This window comes from Melopsittacus undulatus, chromosome 1, assembly GCF_012275295.1.
Source record: "Melopsittacus undulatus isolate bMelUnd1 chromosome 1, bMelUnd1.mat.Z, whole genome shotgun sequence".
Classification (NCBI taxonomy): domain Eukaryota; kingdom Metazoa; phylum Chordata; class Aves; order Psittaciformes; family Psittaculidae; genus Melopsittacus; species Melopsittacus undulatus.
The window spans coordinates 48,040,882-48,053,651 of NC_047527.1; the positions used below are offsets into that span (position 1 = coordinate 48,040,882).

Consider the following 12,770-nt stretch of genomic DNA (forward strand, 5'->3'; position numbering starts at 1 on the left):
ATCTTTTGTTATGAATACTTCAAATGCAAAAGAAATAGCCTTTAGTGTGTTGGGACACACTTCTTGCACAGAGCCCTGCCTCTGCATGTGTAGGGATTGTAAGCAGCACTGCCATGTTTTGAGACTTGAACTCTTCTTCTGCACCTCTCTCCCTGGTTTCCCCAATAGAAAGGGTTTTCTGAGAAGCGTAAGCCTAGAATAAGGATAAGCAGAACATAAACCAGGTGATCCAAATACCTGTGATGAAGCTTTAAAAAAAAACCCAACAAAATTCACAGAATATATTATGAACGTGTAGAAAATAAGGCTCAGTAAACTAAGAATTTGAGCTCTTGTGTCTGCTAGAATCTGCTCCAAATTTTCTTTGTCTCTGCTTGTGTGCAGTAATACCTGACAATCTTTTTCTGGAGTAGATCTGGAGGTAGTTCAAGTAAGGAATCCAGCTTCATGAGATCCCTTGCAATCTCACTATAGAGACAAGATAACTGTCTGGTAGGTTGCACAGCACACAAAACAGCCCTTGCTCACAGGAGATGTCCTTCCTCAAACAGGGACTGTCAGTGAATTTATTGGGAAGTATTACATGAGAAAACACAACTTATGTGAGCAAGAACTTAATACTTTAGTAAAATAATGACATGTTCTTGGATCTGGTTTCCTAAAAGTTAAAAACTGAAATTACGTACATTTTGCTTAATGTGTAACTAGATTTAAAAAGATTTTGTTGAACTCCTATGTGATTTTTTTGTCCTTTTATTAAATATTTATGCCAAATAAGCTTTTTTTGTTCAGTGTGTTTTCTAGAAATGGAGACTAAAATGCCACCTTTGAGATTTGGCTGAAAAATCCCTAGATATACCTGAAGATGTGGGCAGATTTTAGGGAAAATGTTTATGACAACTTTTGTCTTTCACTCAAAACTATTGGACAAAATGTCTATAGTGGCATTCCCAACACCAGTACTCAGCAACTTGATTCGCATCAAAAATCTAAGTAACCAAGAATCTTATGTAGGGACCCTGGAGCTATGTAAACCCAGAGTGAATTATGTATGTGAGGAAGTAGACAGGAGCAGGTGTGTATGTGGGGATGATAACAACAGCATAGCCTGTCACTAGCAGATGTAAAACTGAATGTTTTCAGTGCTATCCCGGTCTGATAGCACTGTGCAGGCTGTGGTGTTACCACACACAAGCATAAGTCTAGCTTGGCTTCTGCAGGGTTTTAGCACAACAGGAAGGAAGAGTAGAGTGAGGAAAATGGAGGAGTGGGATTTTTTTCTTGAATGCAACTCTCCACATTTCTAATCTCCTTATCTCTTCGGTTTTTCATCTATTTTAAGCCAAATCCAAAGCCAGCGGAACACACAGCAAAGCACTTATGACTTCATTGAGCTTTTGCTCACCCCATCTAATGTAAAATTTCATCCTGTAAAAAGGTCAGTATCAATAATTCATGGAACGATACTTCATCTTCCCTTCATGTAATCTTTTGTTGTAATTGCAGGTTCTAGAAACTCAGATAAGATTTTATTAGCTGGCAGCTCTCAACAATCAGCATTTTTTAGACAGCGGCTCTCTGTGGAAAACACTTTTCTCCAGATACCTGCTCTTTTGTCCTGCCAGCAAATCCTCTCATTTTTCCTTCAGCCTTCACAAGGTGTGCTTCCCTTGCCTCTTCCTGTCTGCAAGGAGTAGACATTGTTATTTGATGGATGCCAAGCAATTAATGAATAAAATGTAGGCAATTAAAAATATTTCTGAGTCTGTATTATTTTGATGTAAACTGATCACATTACATTAGTAAACATTTACACTGCTGTGATTACAGATCATTTTTTTGTGTTTCTGCTCTCTATTTTAAAAGATGCTAATTTAACAATGGATTTAAAATTTCAATTCAAGAATGCTTGCACAAGTAGTAACAAACTATAGTGGAGCCTTTTCCATGACAGGTTAAGTGCAAATTTTTTGTACCTTTTGGTCTCTCTTGAAATGTTCTAGCTACAAACATCTTACTTGTGAGTGCCCCTGACTTGATAGGATTGTGAAAAAAAGCATTAAAAATGTCTGCTTTGGTACTTCATACCCTCTTGTTGCAAAGAAGTACTAAGCCAAAAAGAGGAGGGAAGGTGAATGTTTGGTGCTTTACAGCATTTTCAGGAGAAGGCAAATTGCTGTTTCAAGGCAGAAACATGAGTCCTCATCAGTAGCCAGTGTGTAAAGGTCATGCCAGTTCCTTCCAGTCTTGATCTTTGTGTGTTTATCCAGTGAGTATCCTAGGGGCTAGAGCAACGCTGGAAGTGAGACAACAATGAGTAAGTCAAGAGGAGCACTCTGGGCAATGTAGCTAAAGGCATAGCTACCTTAAGACTCCTTTAGCAAATTACACTCGGCAAAGCAGTCATCCCCAGCTAGTAGGAATTCAGGTGTCAAGCCTCCCAGGGCACCAGGGTGACACTGCCATGGGCACCAACAGATTACTTTCCCAGTGAAAACCATTTTTAGGCTTTGTGTGAAGTTTGGGGCACATCGAAGCCTGAGGCATCCTAGTCGTTCTTGTTTCTGGGTCATCAGCTGTGTTTACGTGCTATCAGTCCTGGACAAGTTAGTGGATAAATGACAGATACTACTTTGTCCCTTTAGTAAATCATTGGCAGACATGAATCAGCATTTTGAGATGTTAGGGACGTAGTTTAGTGGTGGAGTTGGCAGTATTTGGTTTACAGTTCGACTTGATGACCTTAAAAGTTTTTTTCAACCTAAATGATTCTGATTCTCCACTATGTTGACTACTTGAAGAAACTTCCTAATGGACAATATTAAAATCCATCCACCTTATTTTTTTGCTTCTTGATGGTTTCCTGTTTTTGTTTTTCTGTACTTTTTTATGGAGTTGCTCATGCACTTAAAGCTCAAAAAGAAGAGAACAAGTCTTGGTCATATAATGGCTGATTCTTTGCGAAGAAGCATGTGCTCCCTTTGGTCAGCCCTGAGGACTTGTCAGTCAAACATCAATTTCTGGTATCTGTGTCCAGCAAAGGTTTTGTATTTTTAGGTAATGTTACTGTCATAAATTTAGAAACCACCTCAGATTTACTTCAACATCAGCTCTAGCCTGCCCATAGTCTCATCAAGTTCTTAAGTTTTAAATAGAACCTTATGTTTAAATGTGTTAAGGGGCAAGACCTTTAGCAGTATAGATTGAGGAGGCTCCGGTGTAAAATCAGTTTATTCCAGCTGAGGATCAGGTGGCAAATGTAACTAAGGATTCAAACATACTAAGTTCAGGAAGATTGAGATTTACTTATTTTTAGGTTTGGAACTTGGAAAAGATAGTAAATTTAGAACAAATCCCTTGCGAAAGTGCAGAAAATTCAATGCAGAATACCTTTGCTATGTTTTTTTTTTAAGTATAATTATAGATTTCCATAACACAGATATAATACACTATCACAATTCTCTATGGAAGTGGTATTTATAAGAGTTTAAACCCACAAATGTTGGGGGGGGAGGGGAGGGGGGAAAGGGTTGTTGTTTTGCTTTTTAATAACAGTTAGTTTTAGCCATGTTAATTATCAGACATTTCATTAGAAGATGTGATAGTGCTAGCTTTTTAGCTCTGCTGTAATACCATTTTGTCATTTGGGTATTTATCATACATTCGTATTCCTGTGTTCTTTAGCCAAGTTCTTTCTTTTCAATTAGAGGACTGATTTTCTGCCAGCAGGGAATAAGACAGAGAACCTGAACAGACTGAGCTGTAGCCAGTAACTCAAATTTTGCACCTGGCAAGGTAAGTAGTCTCCGTCTCGCATGTATAGAGATGACATCTATAGAACCTTCTTATGCCCTGTCGCCCTTATCCTCAGCTGAAGGTCCAAAGTCCCTTTCTTTGAGGACGTCAACTCTCTCCAAGTGAGGATGAAGTCAGGCTCTCAGATCAGTTTTAAGAAGTAGGGTAAGTTCCTAGGGAGCCATCCAGACCCTGAAAGTTATGCCCTGCAATGGCTTCTGTTTTCCTTGGGCAAGGCTTTTGGGACAGAGAAGAAATCACCCATGCAGTTCTGCTGATCAGAATGTCTCAAGTGAATGTGACATCAAGAATCTCATGCTTCTGAGCTTAACAGAGAGCAGTTTTGTGGTTCTTGTGCGGCTTTGTTCCCTTTCAACAAATCTGTTTACTTAGGCTTACAGGATAGCTAAAATTTGGCCCAATTTCTTACACCAAGTTTTTTTTTCTACCTTTGTTATTGAACACATGCAAATCTTCTACTTCCAAGAACAGGACTCAATTATATTCTGTGGGGAAAAAATAGCAAACTCTAGATAATCTGTTGGTTTTCCTACCCATGGTAGCATATGGGATACATCACGCATTGTTCTCTCACTCCTAGATATGTATGTTCTCAGACCCACATCACCTCCCACAGTAGAATTATATACAATAATACATAAGTGATGCCCAGGAAAAAAATGGACACAATATGATTTTGTTTGAATACGCCTTTATATTTCAAGAACTTCATTCCCTATTAAGTTCAGACTCTTCATGGACTCATGGTCATTTTCATTATCTGCACCAGTATCAGCCAGGAGTTAAGTGGAATTAGAAAGCCTGCAAACCCAAAGTACCTGAAGGCAGGCTCATCAGCTTCTCTCTGGCTGAGCAGATGGAAAAGAGATAAACAATTAACTTCAGACTGAGTCATAAAATCAACATAATACAGAGGATAAGCAGGGAAAGGAAATGACAGATGAAGAAAATAGTTGCAATCTGTACATGCTGTCTTAAAGCAATAAAACTTCAGGAGACCAAAATTCCAAGACTGGGAGGAGCAGGATAACAAATTTTAAAGCATGACGTACAGATACTGACAGAGATGTTTAAGTTCAGGTTTTGAAGGCTGAAAGGTGTTTGGACTAAAGTGAAAATCACATGCTGGAGCTTATACTGGACTGGAAATTGATCTCGGATGGTAGCTGTAGTCCTTTCATTGCCTTTCTTGACCTATCATTCTGTGTCTAAAAGAATTACTTTTCTGGGGAAAATGGAAAAGAGGAAATAAAAAAGTAAATTCATTGAAACACTCACATAATGATTTGTGGGTTTATTCTGCACTACTGATTGCAGTGCAATGTTAATTTCTCTCTAATTACCAGGTCACAAGCCTACACATCAGTTTGAAGGTCCACATGAAGAAGTTAATAAATCTTGCATGGTCACTAACAGATACCTTACAGTGACTTATACTACCACGTTTAATATGAAATTTGGTATCATAGGAGGCCTCAGCAAGAGAACCATAGAGTGAAAAGAAAGATTCGAGATAGCAGCTCCCCAGAAGGATGAGTGCATACAGTTAGGATCATGTTGGGTAAACTGCTCCTATTATTAAATAAACTTTTTCTTTTTCAGGTCCAGTTTTGTAAATTCTCCATTCTATTTTTAAAAGGTTTATGGAATACATAAGTATTTGGTTCAATCTTCCTCAGAAGCTCATAGGATTTGTTTCTAAATGAATTCTTGCGATTTCTCTTATTATCACTATTGATTTCTAAGAGCATCTTACAAAATAAAGAGTAGCTCAAAGTCCATTCTTTATACACTTGCTTCAGTAAAATAGGCCTGTATTTTTAAAATATCATAGAAGGAAGAAACAGCCCATATGGTTATGCTACAGTTTAGCAAGGGAAAGATTAATGCCAAGGTTTTATAAGATGCTTTATCAAAGTTAATGCTGATGATTTAAATGCATTTACTTGAACAAGAAAAAAAGAAATTTACAGTGCATAATCATAAGATTTTTTTCAGGATATTTATGATTTATATTTTTTTAGGCAGGAAATAAGAGGAACAGATTGATTATGATCTTATAAGAAGCTAAACTTTAGTTATATTGTTTTAAAATTCTAGTTTTTCACAAATTCTTCACTATGAGGGTGCTGAGACACTGGCACAGGTTGCTCAGAGAGGTTGTGGCTGCCCCATCCCTGGCAGTGTTCAAGGCCAGGCTGAATGGGTCTTTGTGCAACCTGGTGTAGTGGAAAGGGTCCCTGCTCATGGCAGGAACTAGAAGACCCAAAGATCAAGGAAAGAGAAATTTTAGAGTTGCTCTCTTAGTATGCACTGATATTGAATCTTGCTGCCAAAAAAACAATGTGAAAAAACCTTAGGTTGATTCTTCCAAAAGAGGACTTTGTCCTGTGTGTGTCAGCATTTTGAGTTACAAGGCAAGAGAATGGCTGTATGTCCATAGTGTTGATGCATTTGCCTCCCATATCACCTCTATAAAGTGCTGACATTTCTAAATGTGTATCTGCTTGGCTATTGCTATTCTTAAAAGCAAGTAGAAATTAATGTAATATTTGCATAAGTACTTGTAGATGTTTGGATTGAGATCATAGAATCACAGAATGGTTTTGGTTTGAAGGGACCTTAAAGATCATCTGATTCCAATCCCCTGCCATAGGCAGGGGCACTTTTCACTAGACTAGGTTGCTCAAAGCCTTGAACACTGCCAGGGACTGGGCATCTTCAAATGAGTGTTTTGGATAACCCCAAATTTGTGCCACTTCTTTTAATTCTCCATATATAGATGTGCCTGAACTGTTCTGGCTTAGGGTAGGTTTGTCTGTAACTTAAAGGCTTTTGTATGTGGCTTTTAAAGGCAGTGGTTTCCTTTGTTCCAGCAATTCATTTTAGGTAGCCTTCAGATTTGTACAAAACAATGTGACTCAGGACATTTGAAATAATCACTGTGATGAAATATTAGGCAATAGGAATGCAGCCTGCTGCCCTGCAGATGAATTCTGCCAGAGGTAACAAATCCCAACCAGTCCAAATATCTTGCAATCTTAGATATCCTGCCAAGAATCAAGAATAGGGGAGATGTGGGTAATGGGACCACATAGTCCTAAAATGCAGTATTCCCACTGCACTGAGTTTGAAAGGCTTGTCAGGACTGAGGCTTGTCAAGCTTGCCCTCTTTAAACCTTTCCTGACCTCCACTTGACTCTGTTTTACATGGTTTAGCTGTAACACCAGTTTTTCTAAGTGACCAAGTGTCTACAAGTAACTGGTTTTACTTTTGTCTTCCTTTGTGCAGTATCATCATGGCATTATGCTGCTAACATGATGGTGCAGTTTTAGCTGTACTATTATTAATGTTGATTGGTTTTCTGCATAGTCTTATTTTTTTCTTTTCCTTATATGTGCTTTAGTAGCAATTCTTGGATTACTGCTAAGATTCAGTTATACTAATTATAAATTCTTGGATTTTTATATATATGAGATGTGTTTCCCCTTTGCCCATATCACGATTTTGAGTGTAAAAATAGACAGAGATATACACCATAAAAGGTAGTTTCTAAATGCTTTCTGGGGTAAACCTTCAAAGGGTCACCAAAAAGGAACATACCTCACACGTGTTTTTTTTATTCATAGAATCATAGAATAGTTAAGGTTGGAAAGAACCTTAAGATCATTTTATTGCACCCCCCCTGCCATGGGCAGGGATGCCTCACATTAAACCATGTTGCTCAAGGCTCCGTCCAACCCAGCCTTTCTGACAAATTATTGCAGATGGATATGAAAACAGCAAATCACAGGAGACCATGTACAACTGAAGATAGGTGCAGTTTCAGAGTTTATGGGCAAATTAAGAAAGGCATTTCAAAATTTATTTCTTGATATCTAAAATAAATAGAGACCAAACCCCCCCTGTACTGCCCTAGTCTGGGTTTTGTTGTTCATCCAGAGAATTCATTATTTTTCTTTGTCAGAAAATCGAACATTCTGAGTGATGAATGTGAAAAGCTTGGCATGCTGTTCACAATAGATTGAATAAATACAGGGATTTTCCAGGGGTGAGGCAGGGAGTGTGTACAGATTAGTAATACTTTCCTCTATCAACAGGCAAGCACCACTGTGTGACTGGATCAAAGCAAAAATGACACTAAACAACGCAACAGCTACTGAGTTTATTCAGTATTTTTAAGTTTAAGAAAAAATCAGAATGATCACCCATGTTTGTATGATCTTAGTAGTTAAGGTGAGGTTCACAGCAGGCCATACATTCTGAGATGAGCTTCTGCTGTTAGCCGCTCTTATCTGCTTGCCTGCAGTTTGCGTTACTGTATGCACAGATGAATATTGCCTCAGGAAAAGGAATCTGCAGAAAATCCTTCACTTGCAGATTAGTGAAATAAACTAATTGGATCTCAGTGCAAGTATTTTCTCTCAATGCACATACATAATTTTCTCATCAGTGGCATTTATGTGTGCACATCAAAAGAAGAAAATCCCTAAGGGCTCAGTTAAAACCAACAATAGCAAAGAAATTCAGGAATCTCCCACCAGAGCATGCCCCATTTTGCTTACTTTATATCACGCAGACTTTGAATGAAATCTGAAGCAACCAGGCAGAACAGGACATGCATTGGCTTCATGGCTGTTCATTTCTGAAGGCTTAACATAAAGCCCTTAAGAACTTACTGTCTTGCTCATGAGAGCACAAGGCCCATGGGAGGTGGTGTCATATACACGCAAGGTAAAAGAACTCTCCTCACTACATGGTTGTGCAGTTGGGTATACTCACTGTGATCCCTTTTAGCAGTTTTTTCCTGGATATGAATGGAAAAGTCTGTGAAATATCAAAGAGGTGCCATGGAGGTGACATTAGGTCAGTGATGATACTCAGGCTGGGGGTGCCTGGGTTTGGACCATTTTAGTGCTATTTCTGAGTGATGGGTGCCTGACCTATAGGTTTGAACCAGAAGCTGCTGAGCAGTGTGTGTTCCCACTGTGGGGCCCTACTGCTTGCTGTGGGATGCTGCTGCTAGAGCAGGGATACAGGAGAGTGGTGATGATAATAACAATAATAATAATAATGACAATAACAATAACGTCAACAATCATAGAATAAAAATACAATAACAGTATAACAATAATAATAGTAATACAAATAGTAATTATATAATCCCACACTCCCAGAGAAAACCTTGAAAGAGGAAACCCAACCAGAAGCTCATAGGCAAAAAGTGATGCGGGAGGGAGGTGCTGGCCCCGCGCTCCGCCCCGGCCCCGCGCAGCCCCGGGCCGCTGAGCGGCGCGGATGGGCGCGGAGGCGGAGCGCTGAGATGCGGTGCGCAGGATGTCGTTCAAGGTGAGCCGGGAGCAGGGAGAGGGGCGGGGGGATGCGCGTTTGCCTTCCCTCTTGGTGCCGGCAGCCCGTGGAATGCTCCGTCATATTCTTGGATGTGGGACTGATTTATGATGTTTTTCTTTAGGAAATAAGGAGGTTGTAGCGTCCTTCCCGGGCTGTGGGGTGCTGCGGTGGCAGCTGAGGGAGCGGTGCTTTGCACCGCAGACATCCCTCCAGCAGAATGCCTGGTTAGCGTTACATAAACTGCGAGCCTCCATGGATCTTTACGCTGGATTTAGGATGGCCAGGCTCAGCGCGGCGGGGTTTGGTGCAGTTGGGAGCCTCCTCTGCACTTTTCTGGTCATTTTTGCTAGTACTGGTTGCATAAGAGTTAGGAGGCAGCCTTTATTCGTGCTGTTTGTTTTGGGTTACAGTGGCCACTGAAGCTGAGCTGGTTTGTTCCCTTTTCTGTCTGTCTTCTGTCACTTTTTGTACTTTTTCCATTCAAAACAATGCAAGAGCAGTCATTTTAAAAGATCACATGAAATAAATTTGTTTTTTTTTTTTTTAAATCTGAGGACAGGATTAGTGAAATCAGTTGGCATCATATGAGATGTACATCTCCTCGGTTATGCACTTTCTGGATGCTGAGGTTGCCCTTCTCTTATTGATCACCAGCTGTGTGCCAGACCCTTGCCATATTGCCTCTGTTGCATCACTTTGTTGGATTATTCCCTGTGCTTACCTCTCACTCCTGCCAAGGTGTCTCCCTGCTGGGATTGCTGCTGCTGCAGTGGCACCTTGTCAGTTCCATGGTAGTGCAGCAGGTGGTTTCCACCCGCACTTAAAGCCCTAGTGGGGCAGGAAGCAGGGTACCTTTACTCACAGTGCAGCTCAGCCTTAGCTTTACCCCGGGTGGTGAGATCTCTGTGGTCACCCCCTTTTTGGTCCCACACTGGTCTCACACTTGCCTTTTTTTTCTTAGTTTCTTCTGTTGCTCCATTCTGTGTCCGTGAGTTTTTCCCCACCTTTGTTCCCGCAGGAATCCACTCTAAAGGATGCTAGTCCCATGCTGTTGGTGGTGCTATCCACTTCTTCCCTTGTTTTTCTAGCCTCCTTTTTTAGCTTTGTCCTTCAGGTTTTCTTTTCTATTCTGTTCCCATCAGCTCTTTTTCTGTGCTGTTATTTCTCACTTTCTATTCCCTCAAGTACTCCTGTTCAAGGCAGCTCACCCACTGCCAGCTCTCTCTTCCTCTGGAGAACTTCAGCCCCCACCTCTCTCTGCTTTTTCGCTCTTCTATGTGTCTTTTTTGTTGGCATTTTCACTTTCTCTCAGAAGACCCTGTACTTGGATTCCTGACATCTGTTTGCCACTGTTTATTCATGTTTTTGCCACTGTTTATTCATGTTCTTCATTTGATTATCCTACTTACTCATAGGGTAGCATTTATCTTGCTTTCTCACTATCTACACACATGAATATCCCCTCTTCTTCTACTAGCTTTTGCCTGTCTAAACTTACATTTGTATCTTGATCTACTTTTTTATCAACATCCTTCATGTAAGATATATTGTTATCTAATTAATTCCTCTCTCTTTCCTCCTCGGGTCCACTAACATTTTCCATTCTATCATGTTTGATCCTGATTTCCAGTTCTTCTTCTTCAAACTTTTTATTCAATTCTCCTTTCCATTAGGAATTGTTTAGAAACTGAGAAAGAAAAGGGAATTTTCTTTTATCTTGACAGAACAAGGAACAGCCACCAGGCGAGTGTTCTCCTCATCTCCTTTCTCTTTGCCTATGCCTCTTTTATTTCATCTTTAAGTTCACTGTTTAAAAATGGTACTGTTAATCAGTTGTTACCCCACTCTGACCTCCCTCTTCTTTGCAAACAGCAAGTCAAAGGTAGGGCAGGGAGTAGGAGCTGCTGATCACAGCATTTAAATGATACTTTTCCCCTCGATCTTCTTAAGATGACATACACAGACACATTAGCGCATTTTATTTTTTCTGTATTGCTGCATAGAAATGGTCTTGTCAGATTTATAATGTATATTTTCTTCTCTGCAATTTTTGAATGGTCCAGAAGAGTCCACAAGTCCTGAAGAGGGCCACAAACTCTCCTATGAAGGCAGTCTGAGATAACTGGGCTTATTCTGCCTGGGAAGAGAAGGCTTCAGCGAAACCATACAGCAGTCTTCCAGTACCTAAAGGGGGCATGCAAGAAGGATGGAGAGGGACTTTTTATCAGGGCATGTAGGGACAGTGCAAGGGGAATGGCTTTAAACTGAAAGAGGGGAGATTGAGATTATGTATTAGGAAGAAATTCTTCACTATGAGGGTGCTGAGGCCCTGGCACAGGTTGCCCAGAGAAGTTGTGGATTCTCCATCCCTGGTAGTGTTCAAGGCCAGGCTGGATGGGGCTTTGAGCAACCTGGTCTAGTGGAAGGTGTCCCCGCCAGTTGCAGGGGGTTAGAACCAAAAGATCTTTGAGGTCCCTTCCAACCCAAGGCAATATGATTCTATGAGTTTATGGTTCTTTGATTCTATGAATAAGTATTTGTTCTTGATGTCAGTACAGCATGAATATAATGCCAGTTTTTCATCTTTGGGCCCTCATAAAAGTATATAAAAAATTAGAAATGTGTAGCACAGCCAGAGTTTGAAATAATGCTCTGGAGATCTTGATGAGGTAGATGAAATTGTACCCTGAAAGTTGCTGATGCCGGAACAAATGACATTATGAAACATGTCATTTTCACCAAAGCCATTAGCTAATCGCTTTTTTAAACATTTATTACATTCTGTTCCCAGACTGTCAATGCTGAGAATCAATCATTTACTTTAAGGCGGCTTTAGGAGCAGACTAGCTTTGTAATCAGAATTGCATGGAAATTGTATCCATTTAAGCTCTTGAAATTCAACAGTACCTCTCCCTAAGTATCTGATGAGACAGGATCGAGTCCATAAATGAAAAACAGCAGTCAAGGTTTATGACACATGCTGCTATTTAAAGCCCATTTATTGCTCAAAAATTATTCAGTTAATCAGATTAGTAATCCCAAAGTAGTGCCTTACATTTGGCCTACCAGTGATGTCAGTATTGCTGATCATGCCTGAAAATGAAGAGCACCAAGGTATAAATCCTTGGTTTGAAAGCAGAAAAGCAATTGCCACATGGTACTCCCTGAGGCTGTCCTTGTAGCGTACACAGATCACCTGAATGATTTTGCAAATTCCATTCGTCTTAGCAGGTAAAATAGCTCAGATTTGTGTTTGCCTTTTTTATCTAATCACAGTATGGTTGGTTGTCTGAACATGTTGTTTACTCTATTTTTATACAAGGAAGCGGGGGCACAAGGGGAAATACGAGTACTGATAGCAGTTGTTCCAAATTGGGTCAAAAGCACCACTGGGAAAAACCTGATTTCATACCCTTGATGCACTGGAGAATTCTCCCATTCCTTGGGTCTGATCCAAAGTATGAAGACAACTTTGCTGGAGAGCTACTTTAGTAATTGCAAGCAGGAAAAAAAGAGGCAGGAATTTATGATTTTGGACTTTTACTTCCAGACTAAGGTAGCACTGGCAACTTAGTTCTCTCCTCATGTAAACTGATGAAAG

At 40.1% G+C, this 12,770-nt stretch overlaps 1 protein-coding gene across 1 annotated transcript in view; it reads left to right on the plus strand.

Annotated features, from left to right (window-relative positions):
- The first annotated feature begins 9,101 nt into the window (after window positions 1-9,101).
- The window catches only part of ANKRD29 (ankyrin repeat domain 29), a 28,903-nt gene continuing 25,234 nt past the window's right edge, over window positions 9,102-12,770 (plus strand). The window contains exon 1 of the mRNA XM_005153521.3: window positions 9,102-9,166. Within this exon, the coding sequence (XP_005153578.1) occupies window positions 9,155-9,166 (12 nt within the window). The 5' untranslated portion in view covers window positions 9,102-9,154. The remainder of the gene's footprint in view (window positions 9,167-12,770) is intronic.